Below are 18,514 nucleotides of genomic sequence, written 5' to 3' on the forward strand. Positions count from 1 at the left end.
CAATTGGGGCATGTTTGAATTCTAGCTATTATTAGTAATAGTATTGCTCCATCCCCACTTAAGGACTCAATTTCCTTAGAGGAGATTCTTTAACAAAATGCTGCCCCAGGGACAGCTAGGTAGTACAGTGAATAGAGCACAGGCCTTGGAATCGGAGGACTTGGGTTCAATTTAAACACTTACTAGATGTGTGATCCTGGGAAAGTCACTTAACCCTGATAGCCTCAAAAAATATATATTGTGACATAGAAGTGTGAGCTGAAAGCAGAATCCTGCTTTCAACAGAAATGCCAGAGGAAAATAAAATATGGAGTAAGAAAAGTGCCAGTGGAGATCATCTCTAGTAGAAGTCCTCTCCAAGGAGGGCAAAGGGGGGATCAGGTCATAGTACAGAAAAGTAGGAGATACGTTGGAGGGAAAGGCAGGAGAAAATTGAAAGAGGAGGTCTAGAAACATTGGGGAAGTATAGTCTCCATCTCTGTTAAATTCACCATATGCTAAAATGACTTTTTAAAAGAAGTACTGAGGTAACACTCTGTGTAATCTGAGGGTGGGAATAACAATATAGCTATTATTTATGTAGCTCATTGTAAATATTTCTATGCCATGTGATAGCAATTATTTGGGGAGAATAGGCAGAGTTATACTAATCTGGGAAGGAAAAGCACCAGAAGTTAGAAGATGGAGCCTGAATATCCCAGGAGGTCTTGGAATGTGTGTTGGGAGTGGGGAGGGCAGGTATTTTAGAGCTCTGAATCCATCTGGGATGGCCTAGCAGAAGGAAGACTTATCTCCACTGGGGACGGCAATTACTTCCCCTTTTCCTTCCCTCTCAGGTTCTAGGTAAATCTAGAACTCATCTAGGACAGTCAGGAGCTAGGAAAACTTCCCATTACTAGACACTCACCTGCTCCCCCCCACCTTATTTCCTCTTTTGCTTAGACTATTTGAATATTATTCACAGGGTTTTGAATGAAATAGGAGTCAACAATTGGGTTCCTTCTGATGATATGGAAGACCCTAAAGCATTCCCATTTGCTCAGTCTCTGCACACTGCAGGCTCCCAGCACTGATTTGATCTACTGACATCTATGAAATCCTAGATCTCTGGACATTTTAAAGTATAAGGATACTAGATTATCATGTGTATCATGATAGTTCTCAAATTCAGCATTTCTATAATTACACATAAGATCACATGCTTATATTTTTATCTTTTTCCCTGAAAGAGAAGAAAATCCCTTTTAGCCTTTGGGGTCCCTTCTCTGATATGTGGATCCCCTAAAAAAAATATCCAATATTGAGGATACTCTGTGGCTCAAACTTTGGCTCACAAACCCCATCAATGCATTTCTATTTACCTGTTTGCCAGAAATTGCATTAGTTCAAGCAAGACTCCTAAACAAAGAACATGGCAAATAAAGAGATAAAATTCCTATATGCATATGGTTATTACGCTTCCAATGGGGAAGAAAACATATACAGGCAATACAAATGCCTGAGGACCACACATGGAGGAAACTGATATGGTAGATAACAGATATGGTCTGGGAACGTGTAAAAGCACATATGTTGTGACCCATTTATTCAGGAAGTATATGTGGAAGGAATTTACGCAGAGAATACATGTAGGGGAAACACACATCCACGTCCAGATTAATTCACATCTCTGACCCTGCAGAGTAGCTAAGTCTACGGTTGATATCTCTTCTCCCCACTATGTAAATTGTCTCTATTTGATATTTCCCTCTGGCCATTGCTGGGCTGTTCCACTTGGTGGATACAAACCAAATTTCTGCTTTTGTCTTTTTTCAGGGCTGGGCTGGCTCATATCATTATCATCTTTTATGGTGAAATGAGTTTTCATTTTTAGTAATGAAATTTTTTTTTAATTTTGAAATTTAAATTAATTTAAATTTAGGAAGAAATGAGAAAGTTTCTTCCTAATAAGAATAGGTTGTTATTTCTTTAGTCATGGCCAGAAGCTATGAGCAGCAATTATCTAAGAAGCTCCCCAAAATAGTAAGGCAGAAGGTACCTAGACTGAGATTGTCTCTTCTTTCCTCCTATCCTGATAAATGCTACATGGATGCTACACTTCGAAGCTGTTGTATAGAGAGATGTATCCAAGACAGGAAGACCTAGATTCAAGTTCTACCTCTGACATTTATGGATTGGTTGATTTTGAGCAAATCACTAAACCTCTCATAGTCCTTGGCAGTTGTCTATGACCATAAGTTGAAGAGAAGGTGTTGACCTGCATTAATGCAAGGAGATCCTTTGTTCACAAGTTTCCTATACCTATGAAATCAGGGTGATTTCAAGTCAGTACTTCCTCTTCAATTTATGGTCATTTGTGTACATATGGAAAAATGCACATACAAACATATGTTAACAGGGAAAAAAAAACCCAAATAAACCCAAGAAGAGCATCTGATTTAGGAATGGATTTTATCCAGCCAAATGCCTCACTGTCTCTGATTCCATTTTGAAAACTCACTTCAAATGAGATGAGCTGGTTGCAATAAAAGAGAGGGAACACAGGAATGAAACACCCTCAAGAACGTTTCTAGGAAACAGACATACAGTGCTAAAGTCAGAGCAAACTGGAGAGAATGGTAAAGTGAGTTATAATTGGAAACTGCCTTTTGATTTGCTCTCTTTTCCAAGAAAAGCTAGTAGAGCATTCTCTCACAGCAAGTTTCTTAATGGAGACATTTGTACCATCGGAAGCCTCCACCCCTACCAGTAACCATTGTGTATGGGGTAGGAGTGGGATTAAAAAGAAACGAGGAGGAAGCATTCCCGGGGTCATTCCATAGGGACTAGACCAGATCCAGGGAGGAGTCTCAACCCTAGATATCAAAAGAATTCCATAGGGAATATTTTGAGAAAGAGCTGAAGGAAAGATTGCAGGGAAAGGGAATCTGGGATTAAGATGTGCTGGAAGACAGCAGAACAGGGCTGGACTGGGTACACTTTGAGTGGGTGGGGGGTGGGATCTGGAATGTTCCTATATGTAATTCTCTAATGGAATCATTTGGACATTCTTTTGGCCTTAGCTCCAGATGGGATTATGTAGAGAGGCTGCAGGGGGAAGAGGTTAGAGTTTAGGAATGGAGATCATTAGAGGAAACCACATATTGGGGCTGTGGAAGAGCCTTGACAGGACATCAGAATAATTCCCCTTTTTGGAGGAATAGAAAGGTCCACAGAAGGAGCAGGAAGAATCAAGAAGTTTCACAGATGTTTTGCCTTCAATTTTCACCTTGAATAAAGATACTAAACAGTAATGCTGATAATAACAGTAACTGATACTTTTATAGCATTTTAAGGGTTAGAAGAGGCTTTACACATATTATCTCAATTAACACATTATCTCATTTAAAACTCATAGCAGCTCTATGAGACAGTTATACAGATATTATTATTCCCATTTTATAGATGAGATAATGAAGGCTCAAAAAGGTTAAATAACTTGCCCATAATCACATAAATAGTAAATAGTTATAGGAAGATTCAAACCCAGAACTCTTGCTACAAATTCACAGTTCTTTTTAGTACACTAGTAACACCCCCTCCCAAACCACTTTCCCTTCTCCCACTCACACTGGCAGGTTGGTTCCCCAGAAGATGACTACTTTTTTCCCCTTCTCAGAGTTCTAGGGGTAGCCTTGAAGAGTTCATTTTAAAGAATAAATTCACCCAAAAGCCCCCACCTGGTGTGCTTCTCATTGATTATCACCTGTGCTAATTGGCCATTAGAAAGATATGTTTGCTAAGAGTTACAGAATATAGTAATAATTACTGAGCTATAGCAAGGACAGTTGTTATGGAAATATTTCCCCAAACTGAGGGTATACTCTTCCCTTCCACACACAAGAACCTTAGGGAAAGCAGGCTCCAACTTAAGGAGCACATGTGACTGAAGAATAAATTCAGATTCTCTGAAAGTCTTCCTTTGTCCCTTTCATCAAGTACTCATGACATTCACCTTAGGGATTAGCTGGACTCTGAGGGTAGGGGCCTTTTTAAAATATTAAACTGCCTTTCCTCAGGGCACCTAGTTTGTCCTTGATGTTCTTATCAGTTACTGACACAAATGCTACTATCAGTCACTGGTGCTTCTGGGAGAGACTGACTGATAGCCAATGAGAACCTTAAATCTTTGACCTTTCAAAGTGAAGATCATCACCTGGTGAATGGAGAGAGAAGGGAAGAGTAAATTAACTACGAATTCAAGACTAAGCCTCTTTCATGAATCCTTTACCTTTGACCACCACTCAACTCACATACTGGAATGTTTTATTTTGTCTGTAAGCCCAGGAGTATGTCTAATTATTTCAGCCAATCACAAGACATTTTCTTTGTGGCGTCATCTATCTTCATCCAATGATCAAAGTATTTCACTCTACCCAAAATGATGACTTGACTAGTTTGAACCTAATTTATATCCTTGAATGTTCAACTATCTGAACATTCTGTGATTACATTAATTGGGGGGAGGAAAAAGAGATAGGGAAGGGATTCACATCAGTCAGCCTCTGTAGTAAACAATCTAATTGATAATTTGATGTTCAAGATGAAATCTCTTTGAGGGCAAAGTCTTAGCTGGGCAGCAATAAGAGATTTAGAAGAAGGAGACAGATGGTCCATACCTTCCAGTAGTCCCCAGGTCTTATGTCAGCAGCAGATATAAAGCTTTATATCAAAGATTCTACCTAACTGTGCAGAGCATCCTGGGAAGATAGAAAAGAAATGAGAGGAACAAGAAGATTTGTTTAAAAGAGTCCCAAGAAACGAGGAGGAAAGGGAAGATCAAGGCTAGTCTTATACCAGACAGAATAAGATGGCTGCTTGAGTCACAAAAATTGAATAGTAAACCTGCAAAGGCCTTTCCCAAGGAGAAATAGCTCCCCAGGCGGATCTGCCCTACAGTGGCTACAATTCTATACCCTTATAGAGTCCTAGAATGGCAGACCTAGAAGGGCCCTGAGAGAACATCTAACATGCTCATATTTTAGACAGAATAGAAGCAAGAACACTGAATGGGGAAACATGGATTTAAATTCAAGGTGGGCAACTTGCCTCTTGTGTCACTTTAGTTCCCTCATCTTAAAAAGAAGGAATTGAATTCAATGAAGCTCTAATCTGTGAACTCTAATGCCAATGGGAAATATGATACATACAGTCATTATTAGCCCTTGATACTTCATGGATTTAAGCAGTCTGGGAGTAAGAGCCTGGGACTCTTCAGGAAAGAGGGTAGTCTCAGGTGGGGTATAGGAACTCTTAGTGAGGGTACTGGGAGTATGAGGGGGAACAGCATGAAGGTACTGGAATCCTGAGAAGAGAAGAAAGAACTGCAGGAAGAGAAGGGGAAAGAGTAACGGGGGTAACTCTTGGCCAGTATCTCCTAAGATCCAATTTCTGGGTCTCAAACATTGCTGTACCCAGACAGCTTGGGGCCCAAACCCCCTTCTTCCCTCTCCCTTGGCAATCAGCCCACCAGCTGAGAGAGAGAGAGAGAGAGAGAGAGAGAGAGAGAGAGAGAAATCTGCTTTGTATTATTAAGAAACTGCCTCCCCTTCGACATATGGTCAGCAGACCCTACCCCCACTCCCACCCCAAGGCATTTTGGGAAGTGTCTTTTCCTGACTTAAATCCTAACCCTGGTTTCTCCTCTCTAAAGAAGAGCCCCTAAAAGTGACCAAATCCTTGAATTCAAATGATTTGTCTCTTTCTTCCCATCTCCATCCCAAATTAAGGAGTCAGGTTACTGAAGAGGGATTAAAAATTTTAATTTCTTTACTTTCCACTTCCCAAACTCCAAGAAAGAGGGACTGTGATTTAGGAATGTGATCAATGGAAGAGTTGGAGTGACAGAATCATGTATTTTAGATCTTTCTTTTTTTTTTTTTTTTTATTTAATAGCCTTTTATTTACAGGATATATGCATGGGTAACTTTACAGCATTAACAATTGCCAAATCTCTTGTTCCAATTTTTCACCTCTTACCCCCCCACCCCCTCCCCTAGATGGCAGGATGACCAGTAGATGTTAAATATATTAAAATATAAATTAGATACACAATAAGTATACATGACCAAAACGTTATTTTGCTGTACAAAAAGAATCAGACTCTGAAATATTGTACAATTAGCTTGTGAAGGAAATCAAAAATGCAGGTGTGCATAAATATAGGGATTGGGAATTCAATGTAATGGTTTTTAGTCATCTCCCAGAGTTCTTTCTCTGGGCGTAGCTGGTTCAGTTCATTACTGCTCCATTGGAAATGATTTGGTTGATCTCGTTGCTGAGGATGGCCTGGTCCATCAGAACTGGTCATCATATAGTATTGTTGTTGAAGTATATAATGATCTCCTGCTCCTGCTCATTTCACTCAGCATCGGTTCGTGTAAGTCTCTCCAGGACTTTCTGAAATCATCCTGTTGGTCATTTCTTACAGAACAGTAATATTCCATAATATTCATATACCACAATTTATTCAGCCATTCTCCAACTGATGGACATCCATTCAGTTTCCAGTTTCTAGCCACTACAAAAAGGGCTGCCACAAACATTCGTGCACATACAGGTCCCTTTCCCTTCTTTATAATCTCTTTGGGATATAATCCCAGTAGTAACATTGCTGGATCAAAGGGTATGCACAGTTTGATAACTTTTTGAGCATAGTTCCAAACTACTCTCCAAAATGGTTGGATTCGTTCACAACTCCACCAACAATGCATCAATGTCCCAGTTTTCCTGCATCCCCTCCAACAATCATCATTATTTTTTCCTGTCATCTTAGCCAATCTGACAGGTGTGTAGTGGTATCTTAGAGTTGTCTTAATTTGCATTTCTCTGATTAATAATGACTTGGAGCATCTTTTCATATGACTAGAAATAGTTTCAATTTCTTCATCTGAGAATTGTCTGTTCATATCCTTTGACCATTTTTCAATTGGAGAATTGGCTTGATTTTTTATAAATTAGAGTTAATTCTCTATATATTTTGGAAATGAGGCCTTTATCAGAACCTTTGACTGTAAAAATATTTTCCCAGTTTATTGCTTCCCTTCTAATCTTGTCTGCATTAGTTTTGTTTTTACAAAAACTTTTCAGTTTGTATAATCGAAATTTTCTATTTTGTGATCAGTAATGATCTCTAGTTCTGCTTTGGTCATAAAGACCTTCCCCTTCCACAGGTCTGAGAGGTAAACTATCCTGTGTTCCTCTAATTTATTAATAATTTCATTCTTTTGCCTAGGTCATGAACCCATTTTGACCTTATCTTGGTGTACGGCGTTAAGTATGGATCAATGCCTAGTTTCTGCCATATTAGTTTCCAATTTTCCCAGCAATTTTTATCAAACAGTAAGTTCTTATCCCAAAAGCTGGGATCTTTGGGTTTGTCAAAGACTAGGTTGCTATATTTGTTGACTGTTTTATCCCTTGAACCTAATCTATTCCACTGATCAACTAATCTATTCCTTAGCCAATACCAAATAGTTTTGGTAACTGCTGCTCTATAATATAATTTTAGATCTGGTACAGCTAAGCCACCATCATTTGATTTTTTTTTCATTAATTCCCTTGAAATTCTTGACCTTTTGTTTTTCCATATGAACTTTGTTGTTATTTTTTCTAGGTCATTAAAATAGTTTTTTGGGAGTCTGATTGGTATAGCGCTAAATAAATAGATTAGTTTAGGTAATATTGTCATCTTTATTATATTTGCTCGCCCTATCCAAGAGCATTTAATATTTTTCCAATTGGTTAGATCAGACTTAATTTGTGTGAAAAGTGGTCTGTAATTTTGCTCATAAAGTTTCTGATTTTCCCTTGGCAGATAGATTCCTAAATATTTTATATTATCAGTAGTTACTTTAAATGGAATTTCTCTTTGTAACTCTGACTGTTGGATTTTGTTAGTGATATATAAGAATGCTGATGACTTATGTGGGTTTATTTTATAACCAGCAACTTTGCTAAAGTTGTGGATTATTTCTAACAACTTTTTAGCAGAATCTCTGGGGTTCTCTATATTTTAGATCTTTCAAAAGTGTATGACGGGGAAAGGCAGGAGGATATCCCCTATCATCTGATTATACTGAGGTCATAATGAGAGTAGATGGGCCAAGACCACATTGAGTAGGATCAGATCCTAGTGTCAAATATGAATTCCTAGAGCTTGTCATTGAGGTAAAGTCAAATGAAAGGAACTATAATTGGAGTTAAGATTAGATATGAGGAAAGGAGAAGCTTCTTCTTTCTTTCCAACCCCCTCACCCCCCATCCCTGAAGAAGTTTCCCAGAATGAAAATTAAATTACAAAATCCACAAGCTATTTATTAGTGTATAGGTAACTGCTCCCTGTCTGTCTCTTTTTGTCTCTATCTCTCTGTCTCTTTCTGTCCCTGTCTCTCTGTTTCTCTCTCTGTCTCTCTTGTCATCTCTCTGCTTCTCTCTGTCTCTGTCTCTTTTTCTGTCCCTGTCTTTCTGTTTCTTGCTCTGTCTCACACTATCTCTCGCTGTCATCTCTCTGTCTCTCTTCTCTGTTTGTGTCTCTCTGTCTCTGTCTCTGTCTCTCTGTCTCTGTCTGTCTGTCTGTCTGTCTCTCTCTCTCTCTCTCTGTATGTGTGTCTCTCTTTTTCTTGCATACTGAAAACTCTTTGAGGACAAGAATGATGTCTCTTTCTTCTGAATCTCCTCCTAATACCTAGATCAGGACTCAGCCCACAGGTTGCACGATGTCTTGGAGGATTGACTGGCCAGAGACTGACCTAAGAGAGTGGACTTCCCAGATGGGAACTGAAAATTCTTTTTCCAGAAGCAGAACCCTCTGATTCTAGTCCCTAGCTGGGATCCTGAATTGGTTCCACCAATACAACAGCATTTTTTCCTCTGGGGGGCACAGCCCTCTGAAATATGTTTCCAATCCCTGCCTTTTTTCAGGAAAGAGTGTACATCAGGTGGAAAGCAGAGAGGTGGGGCTTGAGACATCTAGGTTTCAGGGGTCTGAGTGACAGAGTATCTCTACCTCTTCAGTTTTCCTTTTCTTCTCCCCTTGCTAGATTCTTCCCAAAACAATGGCATTATCCAAATTCTAGTCCCTCTCTTCCCAATACCTTGACAGCATTGTAGGGACAACCGACTCCTCAGGAGGCTGAGTAGGATGTCTTTGAAGCTAGAAATCTGGGTTTGAATTGCAGTTTGTAGGAGCACTGATTTAGAGCTGGAAGAGACCCTAGAGACTACCTAGTTCAACTATCCAATTTTACAGATGAGCAAAGTGAGGCTGAGACGTTAAATTACTTGCCTAAAATCACATAGGTGGTGAGAGTACCAACTCAGGTTCTCTGACTCCAGATGCTCTACTTTGAATTGTTATTTACTTACTACCTGTGTGATCTTATGCTCTTTGGACCTCAGTTTCTGCATCTGTGAAAGGGGGAGCTGGTCTTGGTGATCTCCCAGTTCCAGCTAGGTGGTGCAGTGGATAGAGCATCCTTCTTTAGTTCAAATCTGACTTCAGACACTAGCTTTGTGAGCCTGGGCGTCACTTAACTCTGCTTGCCTCAGTTTCCTCATCTGTAAAATGAGCCAGAGAAGGAAATGGCAAACCAGTCTAGTATCTCTGCCAAGAGAATCCTAAATGAGATCATGAAGAGTCGAGCATTACTGAAAAACAACCAAGCAAACACAAGTTCAGTTCTGGAAGATCTTTCAAAGTGCAACCCAATATTTCCTTGATTATCTTCCCAGGATCCCCACTGCTTCTTTACCTCTCCCTTCTTGGGATTCATTTTTATGTTAATCCTTTTACTGGTTTATATATTGCTCTGTTCTGAATGTGTGCCCTCCCTTCCTCCAGAGAGATCAGGGCCTCTCCTCTCTGAGGTTGCTACAAATATTTTGTTTTATATATGAGACCTTTCCTTTGGTCTTTGGTCCTTCTCATGGCAAATATTAACACCAAAGTAGTTTAATCTCTTTTCTTGTCACATTCCAAATACTTTTCAGAATAACTGGACCAATTCCTGGTTTGGTTCCCAGGCAAACTCTTTCCCTCGAATATTGGAAACTCTTCCTAGAACATTTAGGCTATTGACAGAATGTATTCAGTGTGTGAGATTAAAGGGTAAGGAAAGAGTGGTAAGCCTAGATACCCCTCCTTCTCCTCATTCTCTCAATGATCTCCAATCCCCCAAAACTGTCCAGGCTTCTGGCTGAAGCAATTTTGGCTTCTCTCCTTGGGCTCCAGAGGCTGATGTTTGTTTTTCCTTTGGAGGACTGAGTCTGACGCTCATCCCTCAATCTTCCCAGCCTACCACAGAGCCAGAACCTCCAGTGGACAGAGCCAGGTGGCTGTGGAGGGCTGAAGAACACTGTAAAGACTCCCAGACCCAGCAGGAGGAAGAGGAGGAGGAGGAGGAGAGGAGGAAGAAAAGGAGGAGAGGAGGAAGAGGAGGAAGAAAAGGGGGAGGAAGAAAAGGGGGAGGAGGAAGAAGAAGAAAATGAGGGGGAAAAGAAAGAGGAGGAGAGGAGGAAGAAAAGGAGGAGGAAAGGAGGAAGAGGAGGAAGAAAAGGGGGAGGAGGAAGAAGAAGAAAATGAGGGGGAAGAGAAAGAGGAGGAGAGGAGGAAGAAAAGGGGGAGGAAGAGAAGGAGGAGGAGAGGAGGAAGAAAAGGGGGAGGAAGAAAAGGAGGAGGAGAAAGAAGAAAATGAGGGGGAAGAGGAGGAGGAGAGGAGGAAGAAAAGGGGTAGGAAAAGAAGGAGGAGGAGAAGAAGGAAGAGGAGGAAGAAAAGGGGGAGGACTGACTAGGGAGAGGAGGGCGGGGAACAAAAGTGCAGCAGAGAACAGCGCTGGATGAACTCTGAGAGCCTTGCCAAGAGCGGGCACCAGCTGGGTCAGGATCAAAGCCGAGCCAGGCTGGCAGGAGCCAAGGAAGGATTCAGGGGATTTGGGAATTTTGGCCCAGGCTTTTCCCTGGAGACCTGGGAGGGGTCACCTCCTGCTTGGCTGCGGGATGGGGTCCTGACTGACATCTGGAATCAGGCTCATTAGGAGGGGGCTGGTCCCCGGCCAGACCATCTGAGCGGCGGGAGGTGCTGGAGAGTGAGCGAGCTCCCTTCCTCAGATCCATTGTTCCCGGTGATCGGTTTCACTCCTGACATACAGGTCAAGTTCACTGCTGGTCATTTTCATGCCTAGTCAATTTCACTTTCCCTCTCTAGCCTCAAAGGAGGGGGTGGAAGTGAGAACGTTCCCCACCGCCGCCAACTTTCCTCATTAGCTTGAAAATTTAACCTCTTTGTGACTGCACAATTTTACTTGATTTTGCCTAAAATTTTCCCTTATTGAGGCGTGAGGGAAAACAATCTTGAAGTTGGGATTAGATGCTGGGCTCCCCTTCCTTTTCCTTTTTACTTCTTCCCCAATATTTATTCCAAAAAAAACTGTATTTTTTTTTTTTTTTGCTATTTAATTATCATCCTTTATGTCTTATGTGTTGGTTTCAAGAAGGTTCAAGAGACAATTACACAGGATGCAAGGGGACAGGGTATTGGGGACTGGAGGATGGGAGAATAGAGAGACAGATTTGGAGACAGTGGACAAGAGCCCCCTCCCCTTCCCACAGGAAAAAGGGGGAACGTCACCTCCAGTCTAATGAGGGTGGGGGTAAAAAAGGTGATTCCGGGGTCAGAGGGGCCAAGCACCCATACACATGCTAAAACATACTTGCAAAATCTTCTCCCAAGTGGAGCAGCTCCCACCCCCATCCCCATGCCAACTCCCTCCTTCTCAAAGGAAGGGAGAAATAAATAAAACTCTACTTCTTCAGGGAGTGACCGCAAGGACAAGCCTCTCATTCCCTCAAACAGAACCAAGTCAAAGAGATGGCATTATGTACAGTTAGTTTCCGGGTCTCCACAGTTTCCTTCATGATCCCGCCCTGCCTCCGTGCCAAAAAAAAAAAAATTCTTGCTTTTTTACACAGAGCCTGGAGAGCCCTCTCCCAAGCCAAGAGGAAGGGGCTCCCGGCAGACCTCTCCAGGGCCTGGGACCTCTTCTTCACTCCAGGTATAAGTAGAAAGGGGATCACAGTTATTGCAACATCACTTTTCCAGGCCTGAGGAAAGCAGAGAATGGGAGTAGAGGGTGGTAGAAATTCCTTTGATAAAAATGAGTCATTCCCCTCTGTCCTTCATCTGCCTGATTCATGATTAAGATGGGAGAAGGAGCTCCCTCCAGGTCCCCAACTCCTAGCAGGGATCCTCCCAATGTCCGGCTTCTCTGATCCTCCTCTGCCCCGCCCCCGGCCTAGATCTGATCGGTCTTCATCCTTCATCCCAGACCTAATTGGGCTTGTAACCGCGTAAAAGTAATTGCTGCCCTTCCCTGGGTGCCTAGGAGTGGGGGGGCGTGTGGAGGAAAAGGCTCCGCGGGTGGGGTGATGGGAGGGAGGGATCTCTTGCTTGGTCCAGGGCTGGAGCCGCCAAACCCAGGGTGAAGCAAATAAAGAGGAAGGATAAATTCCAAATTCCCTCAGAATCTTCTCTGGCAGCTTCCCGAGACAGGATCCTGTCCCAGCCCAAGAAACAAAAAGTGGTTGTTGAAGAGAGGAAAGTGTGTGTGAAAGACAGAGACAGAGAGAGACAGAGAGAGAGAGAGAGAGAGAGAGAGAAAGGGAGGGACAGAGAGACAGAGACAGAGAGAAAGAAGAGAGAAAGAAAGACAGAGGCAGAAATACAGAGACAGAGAGATAGAGAGATAGAGAGACAGAGAGACAGAGAAAAAGGGAGGGACAGAGAGACAGAGACAGAGAGAGAGAAGAGAGAAAGAAAGACAGAGGCAGAAATACAGAGGCAGAGAGATATAGAGATAGAGAGACAGAGAGAGAGAGAGAGAGAATCAGAGAGTCAATGACAGAGAAAAAGACACACACAGAGAGACAGAGAGGTGGGGGGAGGACCTTGTAAGAATAATAGCCACCTGCAGGATTACTCAATCATACATTGGTCAAAATAGCCTTGTCTCACAGCCCTAGTCCCTTTGGTAAAGGAAGAGAGACATCTAGAAGTCTAGGCTAGGGGTGAGCCTGTATCTGCAAGGGAAGCTGCCCTCTTCCCCCCTTTCCTACTTTCCTTATAGGGAGAAAAATCTATCATCCCTAATAGGTGTTTTTGAGATCTTGGGCAAGTAACTCCTCCTTCTTGGGTCCTCAATGTCCTTATCTGTAAAAGGAGGGGAGGTGAGATGGTTGCTTAGGTCCCTGACACATCCGATCAGGTAATATTCTATAATTTTTTACTGTCTGGGGCTCTGACCAGAGAGAGGGTTAGGGTTGAAATAATAGAACAGTTGGGAATAAAAGTTCACCAGAGAACAGTGTTTCACTCCCGGGGTTCACAGTGTCAGATCATATGACTCCCCCTTCCTGCCTCTTACTGTGTCCCCTTTCTATCATGGAGCTTGTGGTCATGGCGGGAGGGTAGGGGGATGGGGAGGGGAGGAGGATGTTTTCACCCCTCACCCTCCAGCCCAAGCCCCTTCTTCATAACCAGACATCCAGTGCACCATTAGGCGGGGAGGGGTAGAGAGGGAGCCACACAGAGAGAGAGGAAGGTGGAGATGAGGGTGGAGCAGACGCTATCACAGGTGAAAATCAGGATGGTCAGGAGAAGGGAAGTGAGGAAAAGACCTGGAAGCCCACTCCCTGACTTCTGGCCTCCACTCTCTGGAGAGAAGGGGGCTCACTCTCAGTGGAGCTCCTTGGGGGTTTGGCTCGAGTGTCAGACAGTCTAAAAGGGGGCCTGAGGACCTGCTGAGGGAGTGAGGGAGAAGACCCCCCAGTGGGTAACCATTAGCCAAGAGGTGAATGTCCCCTTGGGTAGAAGGACTTTTCTCCTCCCTCTCCAGTTTCCTTCCCATCTGAAGGGCTCCGCCCCGTGGGATGCTGAGGGGAGGGGGTGGAGGGGAGGGAGGGGAGCCCCGGTGGCTGCTCAGACTGGGGAGGTGGCAGTGGACTCGCTGTAGAGGTTCTCCACGATGTCCCCCCTCTGGATCCGGCGCAAGGCGGCATAGAGGGCATCCAGGGTGGCGCTGTCCTGGGCAGCCCAGCTATCGAGCAGAGCCCGGACAGGGCAGTCCTCTCGGTTGAGGGAGTCTATATGCTCAGGCAAGTAGCCCAGCTCCCCAGCCAGGTGTCTCCAGGTGTCTCCCGATGAGCTGTTGAGCAACTTTTCCACTTCTTCCCGTTTGGCTGCAGGGAGGCTGCTGTAGAGACCTCCATCCCCCTTGAGAGCTGCAAGAGAAAAGGAGGCTAGTCAGGGAGGGAGAGAGAGGCACCCCGTACAGTGGAGGGCAGGAGACTTCCCCCTTTGAGGAACAAAGTGACCTTGAAGCAGCAGAATCTGAAGATTAGACATTGGTAGGAGGAAGAGCCTGGATGGGTTGTGTCAAGGCAGCTAGGTAGACAGACTAGACTTGGAGTCAGGAAGGTCTGAGTTCAAATGTGACCCTTGCTAGCTATGGCCAAGTCATTTAATCTCTGTTTGCCTTAATCCACTGGAGAAGGAAACAGCAAACTATTCCAATATCTTTGCCAGGAAAACCATGGACAGTATGTTCCATAAAGTATTGAACACAGCTGAATTTATTGAACAGCAACAATGGTTGTATCAATCTTTCCAAAAGCGGTTCGTAGACTTAGAGTTAAAAGTATTAAGACTACTGAGGCATTCATTTTTGGCCTCCCAAAAGGAGTTTTCTCATCTAGATCAAGTGAGGGATTTGATTAGATCAGTAGTTCTTGAACTTGAATTCATGGATTCGAGGAGTCCAGGGATATATTGCTGAGGTTCTGGGAACTTAGGAAAACAATTACATATTGATTTCAAAATAATCGGTTTCCCTTGGAAACCTATATATTTTCTATCATGCTTTTGAAAAGCATTATTCTGAGATGGAGTTCATAGGTTTCACCGGACTGCCAAAGTGATCCATAACACACAAAAAAGGCTCATAATCATTGGTCGGGATGATCCCAAAGGTCCCCTTCAGTTTCAAATCCTATGAACTGGAAGAAAAGCTCAGGGAGAGAATGTGACCACTCCAAGTTGGGGGTATGGCCAAGACAAGTTCTGAGGTTCTTGTTTCCAGGTCTGCTCCTTCCCTCTCCAGCCAACCAATGATGGGAGTGAGGGAGATGGGGAGGAAATGGCCTGTGAGACAGAACTTCTCAGCTCTGAATAGTCCATAGGAAGGTACAAGTGCTTAGTGGGTGAACTGGAACCAGCCTACGGGTGGTTAATTAGGGACATAATTAACCACTTGTCCATGGGAAGTCTGGGGCAGGAGGCTAATTGCAGCCATTTTCTGGGGTAATTAGCCCTAGGGGGGCAATTAGCTTGATAAATCTGGAAGTTCTTGTTTAGAAAAGACCTCCCAGCTCTGTCTAGAAGAGCTTCCAAGGTCATCCCATCCATTTCTCAGAGTCCAGGCTGACCACTTGCCTCCCTGGCTCTGGATGCTTGACTTGAAGTCTGGAATAGTTGAGTTCAAATCCCTGTTGCAGACACTTACTAGATGTTTGAACCTGTGCATGTCACTTAACCTTCTGTGCCTCAGTTTCCTCATCTGTAAAACTGGGATAATAACACCATCTACTTTACAGGATTGTTATAAGGATCAAATGTAATGTGGTTTGTAAACCTTAAGGTGTTACACAAATATTAGCTATTATTGTTGTTGTATTACAGAAGTTTCTCCCATTCCTTCAGATCATTCCTTGGAAGAAGATAATACCATCTGCTTTCCTGGGTTACTTGCCTCCTCTTGAAGAATAATTTCTATCCCAACTGTAACAGCCTGTTGTACCAGGACCCAGGGGAGGTGCCCCAGCTGCAGTCCCGAGCTGTCTGGGGAGCTCTTCCCCCACTCCCTTACCACGGGAGCACCAGTCCCATACCTTGGACTTGAGCTGTCTGAGTCTGAGGCTGCTGGTCATGGAGGCTCTGGCTGTCCACAGAGATGCCACTGTCACTATGGAGCTTCTCCCCTTCTGGCGACGGAGTCTGGTTCACAGGCCGATTGTTGGCGCCCTGCTTATTCTGCTTGCAGCTGTTCCACCTGTGGTCAGAGAGGGACCAGATCAGGACTCGAGGGGCTGCCAGACCCCGACTGTCTATTCATTAGATAATTGTTGGGGGGGGGTGGAGAGGAGGGAAGGAGAGAGAGAAAGAAACAGAGGGGGGGTGGGGACAGACAGACAAACAGAGGGAAAGAGAGACAGACAGAGACAGAGATACAGAAACAGAGGAGGGAGAGAGAGGGGAGGACAGACAGACAGAGAGAGGGAGAGAGACAGACAGAGACAGAGATACAGAAACAGAGGAGGGAGAGAGAGGGGAGGACAGACAGACAGAGGGAAAGAGACAGACAGACACAGAGATACAGAAACGGGGGGAGAGAGATACACAAACACAGATAGAGAGAAGGGGGACAGACAGACAGACAGAGGGAAAGAGAGACAGAGACAGAGATACAGAAACAGAGGAGGGAGAGAGAGGGAGGACAGACAGACAGACAGATAGAGGGAGAGAGACAGACAGAGACAGAGATGCAGAAACAGAGGAGGGAGAGAGAGGGGAGGACAGACAGAGGGAAAGAGAGACAGACAAACCAAGACAGAGACAGAGATACAGAAATGGGGGAGAGAGATACACACAGATAGAGAGAAGGGGGGGCAGACAGATAGACAGAGGGAAAGAGAGACAAACAGAGACAGAGACAGAGATACAGAAACAGAAGAGGGAGAAAAAGAGGAGGATGGCCAGCCAGAGGGAAAGGGAGACAGACAAACCAAGACAGACAAGAGAGAGACAGAGATTAAAAAACATCAAGATCTCCTTTCTCCTTTGTTCCTATACTCCCTTCTCCCTCCTTCCCTCCCTTTTTACCTCTCTCCACATAAATTCACTTTCTTCTACCAGATTAAGCAATTGGGAAGCTGATGGGAAAATTGACTTTAATTCTCAACTGAAGTGAAAAAAATATGTGTATTGTGGAGTTCAGGCCATGAGTCAAAGACTCAATGTTCAGAATCAAAAGCCAAATATCCATAACTGCACAATTATGATTTTCCAAAACTGGAAGGAGCTACCACAAGGAGAAATATTTGTGGGACATGTTATATAGTAGATCCCTGCTCAGGTATAGGCTGGACAAATGTTTTCTGAGACATTTCTAACTCAGAGATTTAACACTCCAACCCCCTAAATGACTAGAAAAAGAAATTTAATTGTAATTAAGAAGAAAGAGGTCTCAGTTTCCTCCTCTGTAAAATGGACCCTATAATCTTTAAGATCCCTCCCAACTCTGCTCCTTTCCAGTTCAAAGGTTCCATCTAGTTCCAACATCTTTTGTTCTAAGGTTCCATTGTGATTAAATATCTTGTGATTTTGTGATTCTGGGTCAAAGGTCGAGAGAACATATTACATTGATCCAGAGGCCTTCCATTTCTCTAAATGTAGAAAAATCTAGACTCAAAAGTAAAAGTCAGATATCTGAGCTGAAAGGTTTCAAGCCCTTTTACTTACCTCTTGAAAACAATGTAGGCCAGCAGACCCACGACCACCGCAGCCAGGATGGAGCAGTAGACAGGGATGAGATTGTCGGTGGTACCTCGGGTCACTACAGGTTGGGAGCTGCCCATCACAGTGGTCACCACGTCAGCCACCGTGCTGGCCTCGGCTTCAGGCTCTGGGGGCTCAGGAAGGTCCTGGGTGATTGGGGGCGGGCTGTCAGAGCCCAATAAAGGTGTGGTCCGAGTTGTCCAGCGGGCTGGGATCTCTGCCCAAGGATCAGAAGACATAGGAGGTAGGTAAGTCCTCCCCACCCTGTACTTTGCATTCTCTCCTTCCACTACCTCAGACTTCCTATCTTACGCTTTCCCTTTGCAAAGGTCCTAGCCCAACTTAAAAGCCCCTCTCACCTTGCGACTTCCCCATTGCACAATTCAGAGACCTAGGGTAATAGGAGCAGAAAGGGTTTGTGGAGAAAGATGTCCTGGTGAGTGGAAGAGCCTGAAGTTGCCATCTGACCCGGGAGACCAGACTGGGGTATTTACTAGCTGTGTGACCTTGAGAAAATCATCAAGCCTCTGAAAGTATTTCTTCATCTGTAAAAGGAAGGTTTTAGAGCCTCCTAAAGGTTGTTCTGGAGAGCAAATAAGATAATGTATGTGAAAGGCATTGCAAAATGGAAAACTCTACAGGACTGTCACCAATTATTGTTTTCACTGTTTGAATAGGTGTGTTATGGATGTGTTCAAGTGCCAGGAGTGAAGGGCCAGGGCCAAGAACATAGACAGGAAATGGACAACAGCAATGGCTGTGAATCAGAGCCCTCGATCCCAGCAGTAAACCTCAGTGCCATTTGATTCTGAAAAACAAGCTCTCTTCCCTAGGTTTTGTTCGGCCCGTTCAGCCCCCAGCAAGCCTTA

At 43.8% G+C, this 18,514-nt stretch overlaps 1 protein-coding gene across 1 annotated transcript in view; it reads right to left on the minus strand.

Moving 5' to 3' along the window:
- Nucleotides 1-13,598: 13,598 nt before the first annotated feature.
- The window catches only part of NGFR (nerve growth factor receptor), a 28,545-nt gene continuing 23,629 nt past the window's right edge, over nucleotides 13,599-18,514 (minus strand). The window contains exons 4-6 of the mRNA XM_003768385.3: nucleotides 17,610-17,862; nucleotides 15,980-16,140; nucleotides 13,599-14,314 (exon numbers count right to left, since the gene is read on the minus strand). Of these exons, the coding sequence (XP_003768433.1) occupies nucleotides 14,013-14,314; nucleotides 15,980-16,140; nucleotides 17,610-17,862 (716 nt within the window). The 3' untranslated portion in view covers nucleotides 13,599-14,012. The remainder of the gene's footprint in view (nucleotides 14,315-15,979; nucleotides 16,141-17,609; nucleotides 17,863-18,514) is intronic.

The sequence above is a fragment of the Sarcophilus harrisii genome, chromosome 4 (assembly GCF_902635505.1).
Source record: "Sarcophilus harrisii chromosome 4, mSarHar1.11, whole genome shotgun sequence".
NCBI classification, from domain to species: Eukaryota; Metazoa; Chordata; class Mammalia; order Dasyuromorphia; family Dasyuridae; genus Sarcophilus; species Sarcophilus harrisii.